The 27,149-nt window shown below is 31.3% G+C and overlaps 1 protein-coding gene across 2 annotated transcripts in view; it reads right to left on the bottom strand.

The window, feature by feature from the left end:
• Positions 1-27,149, bottom strand: part of LOC143044740 (guanylate cyclase 32E-like) — a 109,307-nt gene that overhangs the window by 20,077 nt on the left and 62,081 nt on the right. For both annotated transcript variants that reach the window (XM_076216865.1, XM_076216866.1), the window contains exons 3-13: positions 23,875-24,057; positions 22,618-22,738; positions 15,282-15,428; positions 14,199-14,380; positions 10,795-10,930; positions 8,273-8,421; positions 4,862-4,967; positions 2,687-2,765; positions 1,861-1,981; positions 1,006-1,179; positions 349-453 (exon numbers count right to left, since the gene is read on the bottom strand). In XM_076216865.1, coding sequence (XP_076072980.1) covers positions 349-453; positions 1,006-1,179; positions 1,861-1,981; positions 2,687-2,765; positions 4,862-4,967; positions 8,273-8,421; positions 10,795-10,930; positions 14,199-14,380; positions 15,282-15,428; positions 22,618-22,738; positions 23,875-24,057 — 1,503 coding nt within the window. The remainder of the gene's footprint in view (positions 1-348; positions 454-1,005; positions 1,180-1,860; positions 1,982-2,686; positions 2,766-4,861; positions 4,968-8,272; positions 8,422-10,794; positions 10,931-14,198; positions 14,381-15,281; positions 15,429-22,617; positions 22,739-23,874; positions 24,058-27,149) is intronic.

The raw sequence follows: 27,149 nt of genomic DNA, 5'->3' as shown, positions 1-27,149 counted from the left end.
TCGAATTGAAATGTCGAATAAAGCAAATAAAGTTCGTAACTTGTACAGCAGTTTCCCTTAGATATGCTTAAATAACTTTTCCTTGCATTATGATTTTTCCAACAGGTTATACTTTTCGTCAAATAACAGCACATTTTGTGTAAAAACAAAATAATCTGATGAATTCTAATGAATCGTCTTGAAAATTACATTTACTGAAATGTTTAAAACCTACATTTAAGTTGGATTGTCTCGGCAGCACAGTTTCTGTTTGAATTAAAAGTTTTTGTACAAACAATTGTTATCAATTTAAGAAAAAAACAATCTCTTTTATACTTTAGTATATTTCTGATTGACAAAATTACATACTTGTAGACTTCCTTTTGAACAGTAAGCTGTGACAATCATGATCACTGGACTATCAATACAAGCTCCGAGGAATGGATTCAAATTATCATGGCGAAGTTCCCTCATCTATAAAACAAATGATGATAATTTAATCCACTATTTTCTATATAAGGAAATGCCTGTACCAATTCAGGAATATGGCAGCTGTTTCCATTCGTTTGATGTGTTTGAGCTTTTGATTTGCGATTTGATGAGGAACTTAATTTTTCTAGCGTTCGATATGTTTTTTATTTTCATTTTCTATTTCCAAAACATTAAGACAACAGATCGTTTTAGCGACGTTTTTATTGAGAGTTTTCAAATTATGTTTCTATCGTTCAACAGTAAATTGTAAACAAAAACGTATATTGCTTCAGTGTTTATTCTTTAGGTTTTCAAAATGGTATCTGCATTGTTTAAGTCTCATGTTTACTGTGTTGCAATATTCTAAAGCTATTGAGAAAAAACTACCTTGTTATTCTATTATTTAGTCAGTATAAGTAACACAGGTATCGTCTATTTGATCATTATTTTTTGCTACTTAACACTTGGAATTCTTTTTAATGATTTTATATATCTCCAAATTTTCGTAATCAAAATTTTTAGAGCATCTATTTTATCATTGTTATTGCTACTTACAACTTTTAATTCTTTTTGAATATTTCTTGTAATCTCCACACTTTTCTTGTTAACCATTTTTACAGCAACTATAGTTCCTTTTAATGTCCCAACACATGTAAAAAATTGTCTATAATCCGCTTCAACTTGTGACCCAAATGAGAGCTGGCTAGTAGCTCTGAACAAAGAGCTCCTCTACAAAGAAAAAACTAAAAATATATATTAGGATTGTGTTTAAGTTTAAACGCTTAATTCTTTCAACGATACCAAGTGTATGTTAAAAATATATGGATACTACAAAGACAGTATGTTAGTAACATAATAAATTATGATTTCTCCTTTTTTTTCAAACTAAAAAAGTATTTAACTGAATGGAGAACCTAAGTTTACTAACTCCTTTTTATTTATCCGTCTCGAGTTTTCTGTTTAGTGTTTTTGTGGATCATGATATATATAGCTGATTGTCAAACTTATTTTGTCCTTTGATTTTTTTTATCACCAATTTACGTTTTTGATTAAGACTCAATCCTCCACCAATAGTATCGTCTCTCGAGTTTGATATATTGATTGCATAATACCCGTTTTTTTATACGTGTATAAAATTCCACATTCTTCCTTTACCATTCGCATTCATTAGGTCTTCAATTACCGTTGGCAGAAAGCCAGCTGTAATTTTATTGAACTAAACAAAAGGGCAGGTTCGAAAGTTGCGACGATTAATCTATCAAGAGGTATATTTTAAGGATCTTTCAAAGCCTTACAATTAAGTACCACATTTTATCAAGCTGGTCTAGAGGGCATTAGTATGCAAATATTAATGAGTTATTTAACAAGTAATGTTAATTTACATTACGACAGCAATAAACAACACATTACCCAAGCAATATTTCCATTAGCAAGGACAGACTTTGGAACTCCACATTGGTTCTCCAGCACAATATCCCGGCATTCAAGTTTCCACAATAAACTAGCTAATTCCTGTTCATATCTCCAGTTCCTTCATTGATAAAAGACAAATCGTTTATTGAAATTACAACTATACACAATAAATATAACTGAGTAAAATTAAACTATGTATCTATAAAAGCTTTGGTTGTTCCAAGTCAAATTTAGATTGATTCATCGAAATATCTTTCAATATTATATGTTATTTGCATAACGTAAACATATGTAACAACTTTATTAAGGGGCTAGGTGAGAACCAGCCCCGGGTGCGGGACTTTTTTGCTGCGATGAAGTCCGATTAGTGGACTTCGGTTGTTGTCTGCTCTTTGGTCGGGTTGTTGTTTCTTTGACATATTAACCAACACCATTCTCAATTTTACTTTCAATGATGAATAGTTAACATAATATATTTAGTAGATTGTTGAATAAGAAAAGAAAAAGAAAAACATATATCCAACTTAATCTCAAAAGAAATTATATGAAGTAAACGTTTCACTTAAAGGAAAATATCTCTCAATATTCTAAAACAATCCAGATACCAAATTTATTCAACATCGACAACTTTTCTGTAATATATTTTAATGGTTAAGAAGGTAAAAACAAAAGCATTCAGAAGCAGAAATCTAGAATACGAAACAAGGACCTCTTAATTAATTAAGTTCACAGCCCATGTCTGCTAATTAATTTTGCAGATTCATCAACCATGATTATTTGTTATTTTCCCCCAGAAAACTATCTAATCTTCATTTAACCTTACCTGTAGATCAATACAGCTATGACAATTGTAATTAGACAAATCCCTCCTGCAACACCAAACAATATCTCTGACGTGTAGGCTGAAAAGAAGAATAAAATCACTTGTGAACTCGAGGCAAATAAATATTAGTGAATATCAGGTTTGTTTTGGATCGAATTCACCGACAGGATAACAAGTCCTGATATGCATGAATCTCCCGTCATAAGAATATCGACTCGAAATGGTGACAATATATCGAGTTCATGGCTTTTAAAAATAATATCTAAACGGTACAAAAGTTGAAAATTGAAGATTTGTAAATAGCACCGTCAATTCTCTGATTATGCATATCTGCTTAAAGTTTGCACTTTGTAAATACAGTTGTTTCTCAAAACACGCCTCTTTTGGAGAGATCTTGAATATTCATAGACAATTATGTTTACATACTGGTTCCCAGTCATGCTCTCTGTGTTCCATCTCACAGAAACATGACTTGGGAATGTTACCAGTAAATATACATGTGCATATTGTTTACATTGAAATCTGTGGTAACCTTTCAATCGAGCTGGGGGTAGTTAAAAAAAATAGTGTTAGTTTAAACCATGAGAAGTTCAGGGCATATAAATATATATTGAAAATATGCCGCACAGCCATATATTTTGACCTTTGAAAAAAATTGTGATGCATATGAACTTTCAATTCTAGGATGAGATTTTTTTCAACACTTCATTGTAAAAGTGGTACAGTTTTAGCCGTAAAAGGAGTTCCTATGGGAAATTGCATTGTCAATATTTACAGAAATGCAACCTAAAAAGTTTCAATATCTACGAGACCAGTACTCTTGATTCGAAGTTTTGCGTATTTTCTATTCTACTTATTTTTATACTTTTCTACCGATTTGACAAGTCAAGCACTTTTTATATAAAAAAAAACATTTTTTATGTTTTTATACAACTTTCTCAGCTTGGGAAGATTTGATCAGTCACAAAACACATGTTTAAATTCGATATATTCGTTGCATGTCCGTTATATAGTGATAGCTGTTGGTTACTGTATAAAACTATTTGAGTTCATTGATAAATTCATTTCTGGTTCAGTGGCGGATGCAGGAATTTTCGAAAGGGGGGGTGCTAGCCCAGGGCAAAGGGGGGTGCAGGGGGGTGCAAACATATGTCCCGATTCAAATGCATTGATCGGCCAAAATAAAGGGGGGGTGCGGACCCCCGGAACCCCCCCTCTGGATCCGCCACTGTGGTTTATATATTAGTTGAAATTTGGCATTTTACTAACTTCCAGTATCTACGAGTATTCTGAGATCGAAACGCTGTGTTTTTGTTTTGGATTAATTGTTATGTGCGTGTATAACCACTTTCTCAACAAAGAGGGGGCGAGGTTGAGCACAAAAAAGCATGTTTAAATTCAATATAATCGTTGTATGGCTGTAATCAAGTGATAGCTGTTGGTTACTGTTTGCAATTATTTATTTTTGTAAACTGATGTAGTAATAATCAAGCAGTTTGGTTTTCACTTTTAAATTGGTTATTTTTTTTATTAAGTGCCTTGTATTGCTTACTTTACAATATAGGTTTCCTCATTGTTGACGACCGTACATGAACATTTATTGCTCATATATTTTCTCAATCTTCAATTGACAGTTGTATCATACATATAGGCATTAATACCTCTTATAACTGTCAAATGTTTACATTTCTTTGCATTATTGACCTAATCAATACCCGTAGATTTTGAAGTAAACTTTGAAATCCTGAATAACTCATACCCTTATAATATCTGGTTTCCGTCATCTAATCAACTTATGCTGTCTAATCTTTAAAGATATCATCCGATTATCATTCAACAGCAGTTTTATTAACAACGTTCATAATTAAACACTTTTTGTACAAATCGCAGATAAATTCTTTAAAATCATATGCGTGCTCCAATGAAGGACCATCTATGTTTTATTTATGTGATTCCATTACTATGGCATCAAGTGCTTCCTATATCATTGCTATTACATTCTTTTTTATTTTAAGACAATCAATTACACGAAGTAAAGCTAGATGGCAGTCTGAAGTGTAACTGGAGGATTTAGGATGACAAAAAATGTTCTAAGTACTGTTCAGGAAAGGTTAACTGCAGTACTGGAAGAAAATATCGGCCGTCATTTATACTTAAAAAGACAATTCCACTTACTGACAGGTTGTATACATCTTTGACCCCGATATCCACATTCTGGTTCATCTATAGGTATCTTATCATCAGGCCAAGATATTTGCTCGTTTTTGTAAAATGTAAATTTCTAGAATAAAAATAAAAATTATTATAAATATGGATTATTTTTTCTTAAATAATTGATATTTCAAAAGAGTATCAAATATTTGATAAATTTTTCATCTGATTTGGTAGTAAGAACTTGAAGCACCCACTATACTAGTACATGATTTGAATCTGCTTTGGAAATAAATCGAATACACCGCTGTAATAGCATAAAAGCAGAATGCAGATTAAATGTAAGTAAAACTGGATATTAAAAAACGTTGATTTTTTTATTTGTATTTATGGAAGTAACATAATATTATACTAAATATGCAAGAATTAAAAAATTGCTCATTTCAAAACATGCTCAAATTAAGTAGCCTTAGTGGACCATTTGATTTTCAGTGGGATGGGGATTGTTTGCTTATAAGATATTAATTTTACACATGCTGATAGTACGGTTAATTTATTAAGCGCGAAAATTAATTCCACTTTTTCTACAGAACTATTTTTTTTAAAGTCCTGTAGAACAAAATACTTGTTGTCATATCTTGGACAAGATTATTTTTTTACAGTAAGTTCCATTCCACACTATTCATTTCGAAAATCACCCTGTGAATGTCTGTGGAATAGAAATATGGCAACTTAGGTTTTCTCAAGGTACCGACCATTCATCTTCACAGGAAAAGTCATTTTTTAAATTAATAAAAAAAATAACATACAGGAACATTTTCTATACTATATTTTTAAATCCTTCATTTTCAAAGGAATCAAACGATTGTTTTTTTACTTCTTCCTGGAACAAATATATCTTTTCTAAAAGCTAAAAATTGAATTTTAACAATTTATCTTCCCTCTCTCCCAATCCAAAAACAAATATTATTAAACAAAATATTAAAAGGTAATTTCTGATAATAGATGGAAAAGAGACGTGTTTTCTTTTTAATTTCACGAAAATATCTTTTATATAAGCGAGATTAAAGATACCAGAAGGACCTCCAAACTCGTAAACCGAAAAAACACCAGCAAAAAGACAAAAGACAAAAACAGAAAACAGACATAGAAAACTAAAGACTGAATAAAAAAAAAAACACACAGATGACGACAGATATAGTTTAATTGTATTAACCAAATTCCCATCCTCCCACCGAATGTGACCAAAAGAATAAGGCAGCACTCGCACCCGCAAAGTGGAAAGGGATTAATATAAGTTGCAAAACTTGTTTCCCAATCCACTATAAATAAATATGTTAAAACTAAACCAAAAGAATTAGACTTATTACCGGGTTTGTACTAACAATAGCAACACGTTTATCACATGTGGAGCAGGATCTGCTTACTCTTACAGAACACCTGAGATCACCACCTGTTTTAGGTGGAGTTCGAGTTGCTCAATCTTTAGTTTTCTATGTTGTGTTTTTGTGTACTAGTCTTTGTCTTTTTTCGACTTAGGAGTTATTATGTTTCTCTAATATATTTCAAAAAGGAAAACACGGGTCTCTTTCGTGCTATCATACAAAATCCACGTAGACAATAATTACTGTACAATCCATCATGAGAATATAAATTACCTTATTAGATAAGAAAACTCGTTTCAAATTTTTATTTGAATCAATCAAACAGTATGTGGTATTTATAATTACAGTTGTAGTAGTGAAATTAAAACAAATATCGGATTTTTATTAAGACAAAAAGCCTTTCAAATGAATTGCAATCCTGTCCCAAATTTTATTTTATTTCCTTAAAAGTTTATACCGAAAGTCTCTTGCTTTTTTATACACTTTGGTGAAAATAAAACAATACAATATCTTTGATCTACAAAAGCTTTTGTATCTAAAGAAAACAACCATCAAGGAACATTAACCGTTATCAGAAAAAAAACCCAGACGTTTTAATTCAATCACTTGTACATCAAGGTCGTCGATTTTTTAACTCGTTATACTATTTCATAAAAAGTATGACGTTATTGTATCTGAGTAAGTAATAAACGAAATTTTACGATTATAGTTCGAATCTGTCAATATCTGAAAAATTCATAGATGATGACGGTATTGTTGGGGTTCCTTAATTTATTTATTTTCCTAAGGGAGTTTTTTTTTATTCCTTTATCTTGATTAGATTGCCACGAATAAATGATTGTTGTGCTTTTATTTCAATAGAATTGTTCTTAAGCTGCGAAAATAAATTCTTAAATCTTCATTGATTTAATAAGAACTACGCTTGTCTGCATTATTTGACAGTCCTCTGTAATAGCAGCTTGATACTGTCAATATTTATATAATTAGTTAACTTTGTTTTAAACTGCAAAAGATATTGTATGTCCAGAGGGATTCAGGGAATATCCTTCTTGTCTAGAGTTTGTCTATCTGTCTGATGTAGATTCTGTGTTCATTAAGTATGAATATTTGTTGTGCAATAATTTAAGATTTGCATACCTTGAAATTATCAAGAACCAAATATTAGAATATATACTAGTCATTTGGTTGCTTTCGAACTAACATATTACCAAACACCTTTTGAAATAATAAAAATATTTAACTTTGGAAAGATACCAATTGTTTTTAATGCCTCATAAAATTCCAACAAAAATTTATAAATTGTAAAACAAACAAATAATTAGTTGTCTGTTCACGATTATAATCGAAGTTTTGAATGAACACGTGAGGATTTTGACAATTCAACGTCACTTTTTCAATGAATCCCTTCTTTTTTGTTTTATTATTAACCAAACCAAGAAGTTTATATGACATCCTAAATTAAACAGAAATTCACTATTAACGTATTTGAATTTTTCATTTTTTTTAATCAGCGATCCACGAATTTACGTTTACCACGAAACGTCTTTTTTCTCTATCCACAAAAATAAAATGAATCCACAGTAACAGTTCTAACAGACTTAGTCATAATGTTCTCGTTGTGTAAAAACTTTATTAGTTTGAACAGAAATAGTGCTAAAATATCACCTGCCCTTTGATTTGAAAACACGATGAAATTATGGAATTTAAACATCTATGTGTTTCAGAACTGTATAATATTTAATTTTTATATCGGATCGATGATAAATTCACAGCATGTTATTTCTTCTGATTTTGCTTAAAAGCTATAATTTCTAATACTCAAAATCAACTTCTTTTTCCTTAGGCAAAACGTCATGTTAAGAATGCATTTGTTAGGAATTTCTAACAGATAATCTCCTTGGTAATTGCGCATATTCTCGCTTGATTTGCTTAACGTAGATGTCTTTCTCTCAATTCATAGTGGTAGGAGGTTATCAGGTTGCATAATTCTTGATGACTGTCAAAAAATTATCACGCATCAAAAAATTATTAGTTGTATGAAACAACTTACAGGCAGAGTTTGTGTGTTTTCGTTCAGCTGAAATACTCCCACAGGATACAACCCCCATCTACCATCATTACCGAGCTTTCTGGAAATCATGGAAAAATTGCCTTCTGCATCTCCAACAGAATTAATTCTGCTTATATACCCCATGGCACCTATGTGATGAAGTGATAACAGTTATTTATGTTTATATGTCATAAGACAGCTTCAAGGTTTGAAGTAAAATCGCTATAATTGAAAAAGTCCAATTCAATTTAAAGTATTGTCAAATGTCAGTGTCTTAAACATTATGGCTTCACAATCAATTAAAGCAAAATTTGCGTTAAGGATTATTTTAAAATTAGAACGTAATGATAGCTTGAATAATTAAAGCATTTAAGTTTCCAGTCACAAACCAACAATTGTTGCAAAGGCCGTACGGTGACCTATATGTGTTCATTTCTGTGTCATTTGGTCTCATGTAGGAAGTTGTCTCATAGTCAATTACATCACATCTTCTTTTTTATGTATACAGTCAACTGTAATTCAGTGGTTGTCGTTTGTTGCTGTATTCTTTATTCTCTTGTTCAGAATACTATAACACGTTCTTGAAAACAAGTCAGTGTATTCTTTTATTTGTCTTTTTGAAATTTAATGTTACTGTTTAGTCTATTTTTGGTGATATCCATTTGACGTGTCTTGGTACAATCCCCTCATTGTACTGTTGTTCTATGGAACGTTTTTTGTATTCTTGTCTTTCATTTTTGCTTATGTGCTTTGTCAATATGCTTTATTTCTTTTTCTTTGTTTTTTTGTTTGTTTTATAGTGATTAAGATGACAACACAATGTTGACTGTTGTACCCTTTTTTTGACATTTTTAAACTATTATGCCTGTTTGTTTTGTTCACATATCGATGTATACGCTGTCATACAAGTGAGAGGTTTAGCTAGCTAGAAAAACAGGCTTTATTCATCATTTTCTACACTTAAAATGGCTGTATCAAATCAAGAATATGACATTGTTATCTATTCGTATGATGTGTTTGAGTTTTTGTTTATGCCATTTGATAAAGGAATCGCCGTTTTGAATTTTCCTCGGATTTCGGTATTTTCGTGATTATACTTTTTACATTTTTGTTTTGCGTTCATTATTTTGTACACAAAACAGGCAGGCATTTATCTTGTTTGAATTGTTTTACATTTGTCATTCCGGGCCCTATTATAGCTAACTATGCGATTATGGGCTTTGCTGATTGTCGAAAGCAGTACAGTTAACTATATTTGTGATTTTCTGTCTCATTTCTGTTATTGTTAATAGTTGTCTTATTGGCAATCATACCATATCTTCTTTATACATATATACAATTGTCAATTACAGGAAACTCTTTCTATGTTGTTATGATTCAATATTGATTCAGATAGAGCTAATGTGTGAGTCAAGGGTTTGTGTTGAAGACCGTACCTTGACCTATTATGATTTACTTTTATGTGACTTGGATGGAGAGATGTCTCATATGCACCCATACCACATCTCTTTCATATTTGAAAAACAAATATATAATAAAATGATACTTCATGCTATAGATGATTTCATAAGTATGTAATGGGGGATGTCGATGAAAGACTTAGATACCTTGATGAATGCTTGATTAACGGTATAATAAGAAATCATAAGACTTTTTCTGGAGGTCATAGTAGACCGAGTATGCACTCAAAACTAAATCCCATAATTCCACAACTAAAAATATCTTATATAAATATTTTTTAAACTGTACACTCTTTCTATTTACCTAGTGAAGTTTCTATGAGAATGAAACTAACCCAGTATCTCAGTGACACTTACCCTACATCACATTTTGATCATGGTAGAATTTAAGTTGTCATTTAACATATACGTTTCTATCCTGATTATTTATCAGGTATTTGTGTTGAGTATTGAGATTTCATTGAATCTATACAGTTTTATTGTCATCATGTATCAGCTACTTATATTAATGATGTGTTTTTACTCAAGCCGAATTATATATGCTGTAAGTAACACCTAATGAGGTTTCATAAAAAAATCTAAATCAAAGTTCATCAAACGACACCATATAATAATATGTAAATCGACTCCTTGCTATTAGTTGTTCCAATACCTTTTGGTTTTTGGTTCTCTCTGTGTTTGCCTTATTCAATTTCTGAATAAACCGACATTATAATTGTAATAAATTATATCCTAAATCTGTGTTAATTAACAGGATTGTTACCCTGAAGTCAATACACTTTCCTGCAACGGAAATTTAATTATCTGTGCAAATCCTCGAATTTTGCCCGAATTGTCCTCCGTAAATTATTTCTAAAACTTCAATTATTTCCGATTACAGGAGTTTTAATTGAAAATAATTATTCTTTTGAAAATGTTTTAGTTACTGTACTGAAAAATAAAATTTTCTAATTAATCTTTTCCGGATTCAATTTAACATTTCATTATAGTAATATTTCCGTGTGATTATAGAAAACATTTCACTAAAATTTGGTACTTTAAAATGCCAGAGGTTATACGTACTTTTATATCTCTGTCCAATGAGCTTACTGAAAATGTACGTTCCATTTGCTATGTCATTTCCTTCTTTAATTGTCTGATCAGCCGCGCGTGCATACAACCAAACAGCATCATATAAAAATGCTGCCTCCGATTTTATCTGTAATGGAATATGAAAATAAACACCGTATAATATGCACCATGATGCTATTTGACATGAATGCTTCTTTCAATTACTGCGTGTGCAACGGTTTGACATTTAATGGTATTGTTAACACATGATAAGACTGTCGTCTGGTAATCATTTTCCCCTATTACAGAATTTAAACAATATACATGAAGATTTCCCAGTAGGCCAATAGGACATGCAAACTTCAGATTAGAAATTCGAGACACACACTGGTCAAGAAAACAATTACAACGGATTACATTCCTCAAAATTATAAACTAACTCGACAGATACTTTAAGTGAAGCAAAACATAAGTGTAACCCTAATTAATTGCGGGAAATTGGTTTCTGGTATTTTTCTTTTGATTTTTTTAAGGATTATGGTGTATATATCTTTATTATGATTTTTTTTATCATTATTGGTATTTGATAAACACCATCAAACTTCTGTTGGACTTTTCGTAGATTTTCGTTTCTATCATTTTTCTTCGTCTGTGGAGTTTATATGTCGTTTGTATTTCTGTCTCTTTTCTCTTATCTTTCTTAAAATATTTGTTCTCTAAATGAAACAGTTGTATCAAAAAATGTAAATAGTTTTTTTTTCGAATTTTCCTATTAAAAGGAACATTTTAAGTCTGATGTATCGTAGTTGTCTTTTGTTTATGTAATTTGTACGTGTTTTCGTTTCTCGTTTTTTTTTATATAGACTGGTCCAATCGGACCGTTGGTTTTCCCATTTGAATGTTTTTACGCTTGTAATTTTGGGGCTCTGTATAGCTTGTTGTTCGTTGTGATCCACAGCTTCGGTTTGAAGGCCGTACCTTGACCTATAATGGCTTACTTTTATAAATTGTTATTTTGATGGCGAGTTGTCTCATTGGCACTCATACCACATCTCCCTATATCTATTCTATATTTTATTATCTGGAACGGAAACTTTTGAAATTTGGTAGATCCAATAAATTGTATTAAACAAAGTGCTCGCTATAAAATTCTTCAAAACAAAATAAATAAATAAACCAAGTTTTAAGTGAAGTAGCATGAGTAGCCCAAATGTGTTCACATTTTTAAAAACATAACTACTGCAGTACAAAATAAACCAAGTGACGTCAACTAAACTTAATTTTTTTCCAAATGCATCTGATGTTCCTTTTTTTATACAGAAGTAAGAATTATATTGTGTGAGTTTAAATCATTTGATTTATATTTTTGCCATGAATTATTTCTTAATCATTAACTACCTTTTCTGTACAAAGTCAAACTCACACTGTCTAAATCTTGCAAGGTGTTGAAAGTGCAGCAGTCAATAGCACTTATTCTCCGGACAGAAAAGTTAATTGATATACGTATACACCCACCATCCATTTTTTAAATTTAGTTAATATTTGAAAATTGCTATACAAATACTTTCCTTTTATAGGATAAGTAAATGCTGAAGCAGGTAAAATACTGGAATGTTGTCTCCTTACAATTTATGCTGTGAGAGTAGGATAGGTGCATCTGTATGCTACTTTCAGCACATTGAACAAATGCATTCAACTAGATCTATGCATAAATTGATAATAAAACCTGTAAAAACTTATTTCATTTTTTGTCTCCCCATGAAAAGTTGTCATGTGGAACAGTAACATTTTATTATGTCACAGGGCCGTAACTACATTGAAGCAAATGAGGCAAATGCCTCATGCTGGAAATTTAAAAAACAAAAATGAAAAAAAAGAGATTCCCTTCATATCAAATTGTTTTCATGGAATATGCCTTGCAAGACGCAAGTTCTCAAGATGTCGCCCCTGTAGTTTTTCGTGATCCATGTTTCTATTTCACTTTTGGTTTCCGGAGTTGATGGTCTATAATTGTTTGTACTTCTGTGTCTCGGGTTTGTTTTTTGTTCTTTTATTGTCCTACTTTATGACTATAGTCTGAGTGTTGATTTTCATTTGTAAACGTGTGCAATGTTGCATGTCCACCGATGTCCAGACATTATGCGGGAAAATATTTCAAGAATATGCTCTACTATGCTACTGGACACAGAAAAAAAATTGTCGTTTCTGCATGGATAATTGAACTTGATATCAAAGAATACAAAACTGCCTTTTTCGTATATAAAACCACAGGCCTTGGGCATATGATACAGATATATATTTTTTTCGTTGATTAATTTATTCAATTTTCTATATTAATAATACATATCTATCACTTTTGAACATGTTTCATCTAGTTTCCAGTGATTGTTATAAACAACCCAGAGAAAATACCCATTTTTTCTTAGTATGGATTGTAAAACTGGGTATTTTCTCCGAGTCGTTTAAATCACTCGAAACTAGCTATATATAAGTGAGACATGCACAGAAGTGATAGATATGTATTATAAAAAAAGATAATTTACTATTTTAATCAACAACAAAAAATAAAAAAAATATCCGTATCATATACCCAAGCGCATGTGGATAAAACTAGATAGCTGACATGGTTTTAATTTAAGTAAGATCACTAATTTCCGGGTATCAAATCATTTAAAAAACAACAACAATGTATTGCCATATGACCTTTTACATTGAAGGGTTAAACTTGCATTAAGTCCAGTTCAATTAGAAAATAAAGGAATATGGAGTAAACGTGCACGGGACCTAATCGCACACAAAGTCAATGCATAGCAAAAAATACAAACGATCAATGGTCAAAGTTTTTATTCCTGTTCTTCATCTTGATAGTTGCTGGATGGTCTTCAATAAAAAAAAGAATCATTAATACCGTAAAAGAAGGTGATGGTCCCTAGTGTCGACTTGAGAAGTAATAGTACTTAAACTCTAATACTGCACTGTCACTATATTTAAATTTAGTCATAAAAAAATATCACCAAAGTCAGCAAAATACAATACAAGAGCAGACAGACAGACCCGGTATTAATGGTTATGAGAAATATGATTTTTACTTTATCCTACATATCGATCTTTTAATGTAGCCCCTAAAACCTAAAAGTCTTAAATTACAATGAATCTATGTTTTTGCTTTGAGATCAGAACATTGTCGAAAAAATAGCTAAAGATTATTTGCGTTTCAATGTAAGAAAGAGTCCGTGGAACGCTCAGAATGCACGATTTTGCGTTAAATTTTCTCAGAGCTTCTGAGGGGGCCTTGAGCGGCCCCTCGACCCTCGCCAATTTTTTTTGCTAAATATATTTAGCATCACAATTAAAAGAGGCTAGTTACGGCCCTGTATGATAATCTTATCTTAAAAAATAATGTACCAAATACTTACTATTTTTTTGGCACCAAATTGTTTGAAAGGGTTTGTAAAATTAAATGGTGGTGATTCAAGATAATGATTGACATATTCCGAGAAATTCTCGTAATCTGGATATATCGGAGGCGACTGAACCACTCCGATAAAATGCTGAAACGCTTTGACACTTGAATCTGACACATTTCTATCGAATATACCTGTAACAATAAGACAGTAAAATTAAGAAAAAAACCTAAATAGGTGAAATTGAAAAATCCATTATCTGTCATCGTTCAACAATAAAAAGTACCATTTGATGAATTTTAGCCTATATAGAATAGAAAAACCTCAGTGTTTTTATATTCAAACGTTAAAATCTACCAAAACCTAGAAGAGTGATGTAACAGCATACATACAGAATAGAATGTAAAAAATCAATTGGACAGGGATTGAGCAATCAGTATCACAAACCCAACTAAACAAGACAATAGACAAAATACGTTAAAAAAGTTAAAGGGAAGGGGAATAATGATTCGTAACATCATATTTTTCAGAACAATAGTAACTTCATTGACAATCATACGAAAGTGTCTTATATATTATTCAACATGTATGATTTGCCATATTCCAAGTAAATATAAAATTAAGCATATGCACGGATAAATACGGATTATGTTATTTTCAAACGTATAATATGTTTTTTTAATTACAAGGTTTGTTGAACACAAATTCTTAGAAGAACATACCAACAGCAAATTCAGACAACAGTTGTTCATCGTTGTTCAAAATCTCACGATTAAGGAGACAAATCCAGGTAACAAAAACATATTAAGGGAATCGCATAATAATCTCCTAGTGAACACCGAAGTTCGACGAAATGGTAATCTTCTTATGTATCATTCGCCATTCGAATACACAATCGAACAGAACACATTCGTGAAAAGGACACAATCGACAAAATGACCGATTATCATTTGAAACTATTAAGGAAATGTTTTATCAAAACATTTAATATATTGTATATTGTTTATTATGTATCACAATGTATGTGTTTTCATCCAAATTCTGGTGCATAAGACATTAATAACTTAACGATTCAGGAATAATATAAAAACATACCTTCTAGATATTCAAATGGTTTCAGCGGATCATACTGTCTAAGAATAATACCAACAACAAAATATTCTCCTGAATCAAGCAGTCCTCGGTCTTCTAAATGGTCCATCAGTCCTATAAACTCATAACGACGACCCAACATGACATAAACTGCAAGATAAAAATGAATTAATCTTTCTGATTTTATACCAAAAAAAGGGTAAATGTAATTAAGCTACATAGAAGAATTAAGAATAAGGATATGCTTACCATTCCGGAGCACCTGAGATCACCCCTAGTTTTTTGGTGGGGTTCGTGTTTTTTATTTTTTAGTTTTCTATGTTGTGTCATGTGTGCTATTGTTTGTTGTTGTATAGGTGCCTTAAATACAATTACATTGAGTAAGAATAAATATTTTAATTGCTTTTGTTATAACAAATTCCGTTAGTTACAGTGCTCTTCGGAGTTAAATGAATTTGCCTTTTTAAACTTTAGGTCTCGAACATATCTGGTAACGGTCATATTAGAATCACGCAAAATGTCGCTTTTGTCTTTCAATTAAACATCTTGTAAATCATTTAATTAACAGCAATTTACAATGTTTCTATTTTCAACATCAATTTCTTAAACACTCCTATTTTTAAGAAGATCAACAGGGCTCAAACAAAAAAGAGAACATTATCAAATGATTGAAAGAACGTGTCGAGAGTTGTCTGCTTTGACTATTTATCATTTGCCATGTAATATCACTAAAACATTATCAATCTATATAAACACGCAACATTATTACGGGGACATTTCAAAACAAATATCTATAGCGTTCAGAATGATGAAGTTATTATCCTCTACTGATGCCTTCATTTATTTAGTTGTAAACTTGATACGTGTAATGAAACGGCAAAGGTATCAATCTTCAAATATCTACTGAATCATTTAATAAGTTGTAAAGTTGAAAATGAAATATCTAAGGTATAAATCGTGAAACAAAAAATGACTTTCGGTTTTAATCAGATTTATTGTTGTACTTGGTACTATTCAATAATTTTCCAAGAAGTTTGATTGATTATGTGATAAAATGGAAGAACACAGTCAACCCAATGAAAAATCTTACAACTTGGAATCGACAGTCAAAGAACTGTAAACACTAGAAACCATACAACAGGGGATAATAATTTCGAAAATAAAAAGAAAACTAACAAATAAAACATGAACTAGACACCTTCAGGACAATGATACTAACGGAAGTGTAAACTCATTTATCCCAACATTTTCAAGATGACAATGTAATTATATCTGTGATAGGTTTTGCTTCACAATAGATAGATGAAGACAAAGATGCTTGAGAACTTCGGAGACTGACAATTGTATTGGACAGAACTAACCCTAGGAAGATTTATTAAGTAATTTTTCTTGATTTATCGATAAAATAACAACATATATAACGTCACTTTCAATGAAGAAATGATATGTCAGTCACATCAATGAGGATATTTTTGCAATTCAGACAGCTTCTTGATAATTTATATAAGATGATAGTAACAATGTTTATGAGAACAAAGAGTATTCCCGGGCTAATAAAATCAGTCAATGAATGTCATGTTTGATTAGAGTATGAAATTTATAACGGCAGAAATCCGTCATATGTCTTTGTCTTCTTTGGTTAATGATCTCTATGATTCCATTCATTTGAAATTAATGAATTTGTTTAACGTTTCACTTTGGAACTAACACAAAAACGGCAATAGTGAAGAATGTTAAAAATATATGGTATACTTTACAAGAGTTGATGAAAAGAGGGAAGTCATTAATATTTAGCTTGAAATATAGAAGAAGAATGATGACTGTTTTAATCTAAAACAGTAATGCGCCACCTTATTTTTCTCAAAAACCAAAACAGTATTACTCAAGGAAAACAAATTTTTAAACATTTCATGCGTCTGAAGAGCATTTCTGGATTAACCTCCATCAGGAACGTTCAAAGCCGAATATCTTAATATGTATAAAAGTCTAAACTGACGAAGAACTATATATTAGAATTTTATTCAACTGTCAAACAAGTGAGAGGTTTAGCTAGCTATGACACCAGGTCTAATCCACAGAAAAGCATAATCCATATGATTTTGTAGCTAAAATAATATTATATAATTGTTATAATATTTAGCTTTTACTAGAAACAAAATAGTCCATTAGATGTATTGCCTTCTTCATTTGCAAATATAGAATATGTTTCGTTCTTCAAGCCCGTATTTAGTGTTATAGTCTAAACATCACCTGTTCTGGTAAAACAAAATTAAGTAATCAGCTTATTTGGTTGTTAAGATGCTAGAATGTTGTCTTCGTATATTCGTTTCATCTAACAGAGGTTCCCTGGGAATTTTCTTGTAAAAAAATATGATGTCAGTTCAGAACTTAACATTAATGACATTAAAACATAAAAATATAGTTAACCATAGTATAGACATAGGACTTCTGACAAATCGGCCCGGGTATTTTGATAAACAGTTATTCAATTGCACAGAGTCAATCAAACACCTGATAACTATACAACACAGTAATTGGAATGAGAAGAAAGGGATAATCACGGACGATATGCCGGTCTACGGAAAAACAAATAAACTTAATGCTGAACCGTTCCCATATAATATTGATTAATGGAAGTACACAATATGAAGTTACAAAATAAGTATAGAAACCAAACCAATAATTGCTTAATTGCATAACTTGTAAGAGTATAATTAGTTGATTTCAGTCAAGCTTACAGTTTTCATACGAGCTTTGATTGTGAATATTTCAATAGCACGTATTCAATTTGTCTGTAATTTTATGATTTTGAGCTAGTGCTTCAAATGACTTGGATGATACGTTTACTTTTTGATACATTATTAAACTTATACTATACACACAACTCGAAGAATTAGTTTACTTAGATCAAAGTATAACAACAGAGTTGAAGTTCTTTTATTGCTGAAACAATTCTAACATGGGAGTCTTCACTATTGCTTTACAACAGTTAAGATTTTTTTCCAGTAAATATTTGGATTTCTTTTGAATTTGTTTTAAAGTTTTCCAACGAATGTTTATTCAAAAACCTTTTATCACTCATGAATAAACAAAAACATATATAAAAAACAGCCATCAATGTTTTAACGATGATAGAGATTTCTGAAATTGACTGAATTATAATCATATATTTTCTTCTTTTATTTAAAATAGATAACGAAATATCTATAGCAAAGATAAAAGTTGAATTGTACTAACGATACTCATCTAATAGTTTCATAGCTATAACATTTAGATATTAGGACAAACATTTTGAACCATTATATTTGAAAAAAAAAAAAAAAAAAAAAAAAAAAAACACATTAGCAATGACAATGGCACACACTATAATTTTATACCTTGTGACAATTGCATCGTTAATAAAATCCTTTCGATCTTTCATATACCTTCGGTATAATTCATGGTTGGCCTTGAGTCATCCAAGTATAAAGGCATATTTAATAAACAAATTAGATTATTAAAATGGAAGTCCGCTTTGTTGTTTTGGACACATTATTAAATAAAGGCAACAGTAGTTTACTGCTGTTCGAAATTCATAAATCGATAGAAAAAACACAAATCCAGGTTGCAAACTAAAACTGAGGGAAACGTATCAAATATAAGAGAACTACGACACAACAGAAACACAACATTAAAATGTAACACACACAGAAACGAACTACAATATAACAATGTCCATTTTTCTGACTTGGTACAGGGCATTAAAACCTTATTACTTACACATTGTCAAAAAGCATGAACCATGTCTACAAACAATATTATAACGCATTTCTTGGTTAGGCATTTCTTCCAGTGACAGATACATAAGTGATTTAGCAGTTTACCTTGACTGTAACATCATTGCAATATAACGCATACGGTTTTGCGATCAGTTACATGCTTGTGATGATTGCAAGAACAACAATTGCATAATTGTCTGTACTAAACTTTTTCTAATCAGTCGCAAACCACATTTTCTAAATCAATGTTATTTTGAATAGAATAACACAATCACAATAGTGTAGTACTAGCCTTTTAATGTTCTAAAACAATGCAACATACATTCCAATGCTGTAAATTAAAAAATAATGGCGTGCATTTATTATTGCGATTTTGTCAATATGGACTAAAATGCGATTTGTGGTTTTGCGATAATATGAAAAACACTTTTTACTAGTAATTCATATAAAAAATTTCAAAATGCCAGTTTAAATTATTGTGATTATAACCCTGTCGCATTTTTTGCATTAATAAAAACAGACCAATCAAAAATTGATAATTTAAAGGACAATGAATTGAATGTACATCAAGTAGTTATAGACAATCTAAAGTTCTACGTTTTGGTTTTGATTTTATTATTTGACTGCATGTCAAAATAAAATAATAAAACGTCTAGCTACACATCTGTTGATTTTTCTAATACCCGTAACATTGCTATTATATACGTGACGTCATGAAAAATATTTTTAAATAAAATTCATCTGTAAAAGACAATGATGATAGGACGTTCAGTATAATAAATTGAAAAACACATAGGTGAGAGGGTGATAGAGCAGATTGGTACTCCTCGAGAAAGCATTAAAATTGAGAATGGAAATGGGGAATGTGTCAAAGAGACAACAACCCGACCAAATAAAAAACAACAACAGCAGAGGATCACCAACAGGTCTTCAATGTAGCGAGAAATTCCCGCACCCGGAGGCGTCCTTCAGCTGGCCCCTAAACAAATATATACTAGTCCAGTGATAATGAACGCCATACTAATTTCCAAATTGTACACAAGAAACTAAAATTAAAATAATACAAGACTAACAAAGGCCAGAGGCTCCTGACTTGGGACAGGCGCAAAAATGCGGCGGGGTTAAACATGTTTGTGAGATCTCAACCCTCCCCCTATACCTCTAACCAATGTAGTAAAGTAAACGCATAACAATACGCACATTAAAATTCAGTTCAAGAGAAATCCGAGTCTGATGTCAGAAGATGTAACCAAAGAAAATAAACAAAATGACAATAATACATAAATAACAACAGACTACTAGCAGTTAACTGACATGCCAGCTCCAGACTTCAATTAAACTGACTGAAAGATTATGATTTCATCATATGAACATCAGGCACAATCCTTCCCGTTAGGGGTTTAGTATCATACCATCATAACATATATGAGAAGAACATAACCCGTGTCATGCCAACAACTGTATTTTAGAATAAATGTGTTTAGTTCCGATGCAAAGACCTTATCAGTGACTCAATATTAACGCCAAAATATGCAATCTTTAATGACTTGACAACAGTATCGTAATTATATCCCTTCGCCAACCTTGGCTTCGCCGCGATTGGCAATGTTTTCTCGGGGTAACAGTCAGCTCTATCATCCTCTCAGCTATGTGTTATTTATATATTATGATATGACATTATTAAAGTTTTAGAACACTGCTACATCAACATCAAAGAATGTTTAAGAAGTGATTTAAGAAAAAATGTTGATTTTGATTAAGTGCTTTGTAATCACGTAGAAAACGTTAAGAATAAAGATCGTCTTGCATTTCAATCGGAGAAATAATATGTTTTTCTTTTTCTTTTATGAACTTGTTATTAAGGTTCCTAATAAGTTAATTAAAAATTAGTTCTTTAGAAAACAATTGATGGCTTCATTCAAAGAAGAAAATCAGAAAATTTTGATAAAAATTAAAAAGTAGCATTTTGATAGCTTATACAACAATAATTCCAAAAATATAATAAACGAAAGAATTCTCTACGCTGATTCATAAAATGTACTGTTTCAATATACTTTTGCCTGGAATAAGGGAGATATTTTGCTATTTCCTATTTCAGCAAGGACATCAAGCTCAAAGACCGGAAGTCTCTACAATATACGGTTAATGAGTTAAATCATTATCGTCTCCTAGGAGACGATATTAAGAATTGAACGATGGACAGTCAGTGAGTGAATGCTTCTTACTACCTGATTGGAAGATATTACGAGACGTGAATAAGCAAAGTTTATTGATTGGTTAGGACAGTCCAAACCTAGTAAATGTCCTTCAATCCCGTAGAGTGTCGGATTTGTCCTCTTCATTTTAGCAATTAGATTTTGCCTGGTCATTAATCATGCATATTCATGAAATTGGTACACAGGTAACTTTTATCAATAAATAGCCGAATTTTCTGGAGTTTCGTAAACAACAACGTTAAACGATAATATATACTACTTCATAACGTGTGACCTCACGTGTGTGGTAAAATTTGTTGATTGATGCACGTGGCTATTCTAGTAAATGAATTAATCTACAAAGGGAGATCACTTTCCATTTTCATCAGATAAGAGACGACTAGCCCTTTTTGAAAGGCTAATACTTGTAATATAGTTTATTTTAAACATTAGAGGGAAGAAAAATCCCATAAAATATCAACGCATCCTTATAAAATAAAAATGTTACGACATGTTGTACCTGTAAAAATATTTGTCCCTTTCTTATATGGTTTCTAAGGAGAAGCGCTAATAAGCCGACCTCTAAACTTCGACCGCATTTTTCGTTTGGTGGACCATGGACCTCAAATCAAGACCCTATATTTCTATAACTGATTGCGTGCCAGTTACACCATTATCTTGACAATTTTTTGTTTAATAAGTATTTATTATAATGTTATTTCTTATTCATTTTTTGTTCTATTAATAATTTAATAAACGAGTTATCGACCAGTCCTTTTCTTTAAATAACGACAAAGTTGAAACATTTCTTCACTAAGAATTTAATAGCTTGATATCAACCTAATGCACAATTATTTAAGTCTCTATAATTCAGAAAGAGAATACTGATTTGAAACTGACTAATAATGTGCAATTGTCATCCAATTGGAGACAGAAATGTCATCTGTTAAGAAAACTTATTTAACAAATGTGAAAATATCAGACAACATTAGTGTCCAATTCTATTTTGGTGCAAAGTTGTTTTAAATGAAGAAATGAGAGTTGAAAACAGACATATAAATTATACAATCCTACAATGGTATTTTAATCAAAGTAGATGTGGTCGTTCTATAGCTATCACGGTATTATCAAAATCAGGGCATACGTTATGTAAACCTTTTAAAGACCAATTTCCTGGTTACATCAAGAAAGAAACAGACGGTTAAAGAAAGAGATGATTGTGTGTATAAAATAAGCGTCAGTGAATCCGAAACAGCGCTCAAACAACAGATAGAAATTCACAGAAAGACAGACATGTCACATTTTCTTAAGATTGAATCTTGGTCTTACATTTAAAGAAATATATGAGTTAAAATATGCATTTGTGAAAAATAAACAAGTACTTACTTCTTGTGTCAATGTAAGTTTCTGAAACGATCCGTATGAAGTGATTTTCAGTATGTCCATGGAAATAAGGCCCATCATAAACTTTTCGAAAGCTAACTGTAAGATTGTGTTGCAACAACAGCTACAAAATGAACGATTATAAGTTATAGATGCTGTTAAATAAGTAGAAACAAACATGCATTATGAAATTGAAAAGACAGGGACTGTTAAAGTATTGGTGTCATTTAACACCACTTTCTACACTTGGGCATATTTCATGTTGGTCAGTTTTATTGGAAGTGGATAAAAATAAGCCAATGATTGAGACTGATTGAGGCGTTTGGAAACTGACAAACGTCTACCTTAAAAAAACTTAAAAATTGACAGAATCGGGTTAAAAGATTGGAACTAACTTCACTTTACAATACTGATAAGGTACAATATTTAAAACGATAACAGAAATAATCGGTCATATTCTTTAAATCGCTATTGCGTTTTATTCATTCAAACGACCTGCCTTAAATGATGTTCTTTGTTTCAGTTGATATGTTTTAAGGAGGTTCAATTTCACATAATATTAAATAAAGTGTATCGTATATGAGATTGATCCCAATATTAAATTTTCATCGCAAAATTTACGAATGAATATTTAATCCTTTATCTAGATAAAACATGAAAAGATAAACAAAAGAGTATATCTATCAACACCATGATGCATAAAACTCATGAAGGTCATTCTACTTTGGACAATCTAAATCATGTGTTGTCTGATTATTTTTTTCGCCAAACAAATGCGAAATTGGTTAAAATCATATGTAATAACTCCTATACCTAGTCCTAGTCGACTGGCAATTTCGGCTGTTTCACCTTTTTTTTTATTTAGATAATGTCATTCTGATACTTTTCTGACTTTAACAGCTTTCTCTTTCTTTTAAATCGCACAAAATTGAATAAAACGTCATTTAGGGACAATAACGCCGATAACTAGTATTTTCAGAGGAGACAAATTTTGAAAAAATTAACAGACGACGAATAATGATGGTCGACGTACGCCAGGAGATGGCGGTCTATCACATTTTCTATATGACCCAAGTGAACCTGTTATCGTTTCCCCTCCACATACGTGTCATGTGATCACGCATTTGTTATATAAGATAAGATAACAAACAAATACATTTTCGCTCGCTCGTCCAAAAAAAATCACTGGAAAAGCAGTGTAACAAACAATTTCTTTGCAGTATGTCATTATGATGAAATAATTTTATAAAGGATGTATACCTGGTAAATTGTTTCTGCTGTGTGTTTATATTCTTTATCGTTGGAATGTATGAAGGTAATCTTTTTCCAGTTGAATGTTTTCAGAATTGACACTACACTTTGTGAGATCTGAGAATCTGTTGGTTTTGTCCTCCCAAATGTTGGATACTGGATCTTATTGCTCACATCAGACTCTGAACAATACTGAAAAAATATATATTTAAAAGATTTAAGGATCAGAATAACACAAAACACGAAGGATAATGGATTTTCAGGCAAAAGATTTTAAAAAAGATCTATGACAGCAAATTTGACGATTACCTCTGTCAGTGAAGTTGGAATTGTTTTCAAAAGAAATCTTAAAACAACTGTAAGTCAAAAAGACAACCAAACAACTTTCGGTAGTTTAAAGAAACAAAATGCAATGAAGTCCTATTCATAACAATTGTGTTATGTTTCTGTACCCACTACACGACATTGTGAGATAAAATTTATTAGTTACGATAGATGCCACAAGTTTTGAAAGTAAAAAATTAAACAACGTTGGAGAGCGCATAAACTAAAAGAACCAGAGCCGCAAATCCTGTTTAAGGTTAACTTTGTCCCCAGGTAGCTGCAATCTAAGCTTCAACACAATTACATTATTTTATCAAAAGGAAATTGACAGTTTAAATATATAATATGATTCATACCATTATTGAGACAGTAGACGGTAAGCGTGTCGATAATTTCAAAAAAACCATACCGGTATTGTCGACATGACCCTAACTGGAAACTAGAGAAATAATTTTGACTGTCTTTTTATATTCAAGCGGAAATATTTGTCATTTCCAAAGCGCCTGAGTCTTGGGTAACTTAATTGTTTTTACAATAATGTCACAGTGTTTCCGTTGCTACATGATGGTATGATGTTATTACTTATCTATGTTGTAGTTTATCTTGTCATAAACGCTTATCAATTTACAATGGAGCAATGTCATTGACATATGGTCTAGTATAACAATAAAGAACCGTCACTTATAATATGTCAAATAAAAACTAAAAGTGTCCCCAATGGACTGTGTAACAGAAAATCACAACGTAACTTCCTTATAGAAACCACAACATAACATACAAGAAGAAAAGCCAACGAAAATAAACAAGTTAGGCGTTTATCTTGATTTACCATCGTCGGGAAAATTTAAACTTAACAACTTAAGGAGCTATGAACAAGAGGGGAGTTTTTATACTTTTACTTTTCGAACGCACGAAATTTATACCGCTGCTGTTGGACGGTTAGTCCTCGAGGGATATCAACAGCGTTTCAAAAACGATACTGGCATGATTTATGATATACTTAATATTATATGAAATTCCCCGTTCAAAGATTAGGGAACGCAAAAGATCAATACGGCGGCCTGTAGCACCAATTTATAATAAGTGGAATTTTAGGTTAAGATAACGCCAAAGTCTTGTTTCACTTTAAAAATATTAGGGAACAGTCGTTACTTAATGATATAAACACAAATTAATGGTGTATCTATCCATGACGCAAATTAGAACATGTAAAAAAAAACAAAACACACAAATAGCAAAGGAATAGCGCACTTATTATGTATTTTACATAAGAGAAAAAAACGAAACGTTTCTGTAGTTCTCTGGGAAGACGATGTTTTAATGGAAATAACATGATAAGCAACAACTTATAGGAATGTGTGATGAAAATTATTCAGAATATAATTCATTAAAAGCAACAAAACAAATGTGGTGAACACACTGATACAAAAAAGTACACGTCAAAGTATTCCTCCAAAGTCTTTTGCACTCAATAAAAACATACTAATTATCATATACTCTCATCGGGGCCTTTTATAGCTGACTATGCGGTATGGGCTTTGCTCATTGTTGAAGGCCGTACGGTGACCTATAGTTGTTAATGTCTGTGTCATTTGGGTCTTTTGAGGACATTTGTTTCATTGGCAATCACACCACATCTTCTTTTTTATAATTAGTCTTAAACTAATATTTTGTCATATCTAATGGAGACAGGTAATACCTTTCAATTGGAGGAAAAAGACAAGATGCTACTAACTTGATTTTCACAACAAACGAAATAAAAACAATATTGGAATCATATAAAGTTTGCGATTGGACAAAAGCAATTACGTAGTACAGAACATATAGTGTATTTTGCCTTTCTAAAACTTCGGTAGAAAACTTTAATTTCTCATTTCCTTATAACATCAAATGATTTACATAATTTTACTGAACTTTATCAAATGCATCCTTTATGTCAGCGTACGTTTTTGTGAAGTAAAACTCCAGTTCAAACGTTTTGAAACCAAAGATGACGATAGAGTGAAGACTTTTAACATCTCGTCTAAAATCTGAAATACTTTTATTTTCATTTATCATATGATTTGATTTGCTAAGCCTCCTCATATAAATTGATGAGAAAATGCTACTGAAAATACAAAGAATTGAAAATCTGTTCTAAATTGAGTTGGTTGACTTCGTCTTTTTCACATTTCATACTAGAAAATACCACATGGTGTCTTTTTCCAATTTCATTCTGGAAAATACAGCATGGTGTCTTTTTTCACATTTCATACTAGAAATTACAGCATGGTGTCTTTTTCAAGTCACATTTCATACTGGAAAATACAGAATGGTGTCTTTTTTCACATTTCATACTGGAAAATACGGCATGGTGTCTTTTTTTCACATTTCAGACTGGAAAATACAGCATGGTGTCTTTTTTTCAAATCTCATACCGGAAAATACAGCATGGTGTCTTTTTTCACATTTCATACCGGAAAATACAGCATGGTGTCTTTTATTCAGATTTCAGACTGGAAAATACAGCATGGTGTCTTTTTTCAGATTTCATACTGGAAAAGACGGCATGGTGTCTTTTTTCACATTTCATACCGGAAAATACAACATGGAGTCATTGGTTCACAAATCAGACTGGAAAATACAGCATGGTGTCTTTTTTCACATTTCATACTGGAAAATATAGCATGGTGTCTTTTGTTCAGATTTCAGACAGGAAAATACAGCATGGTTTCTTTTAAGAACCAAATCAGACAAGACTTAATTCAACTTTTCATGATTACCATTCATATCTTTTCTTATGGATGACGTAATTTATCTTGTTAAATTTAGAGCAGAAATAACATAATCAGAAAGCAAATACCGTATAAATGGTAATCAAATGATCTAAAAGCGTCATAATCTTGTAACAAATATTCTAATAGTCAAATAACATTTGTGGAAAATAGACTTTTTTGTTTTCCACCCAATATCGTGGATAT

Source organism: Mytilus galloprovincialis, chromosome 9 (assembly GCF_965363235.1).
Source record: "Mytilus galloprovincialis chromosome 9, xbMytGall1.hap1.1, whole genome shotgun sequence".
In the NCBI taxonomy this organism is placed as follows: Eukaryota; Metazoa; Mollusca; class Bivalvia; order Mytilida; family Mytilidae; genus Mytilus; species Mytilus galloprovincialis.
Note: the sequence above shows the minus strand (reverse complement) of the source record. Positions and strands in the feature narration are given on the sequence as shown.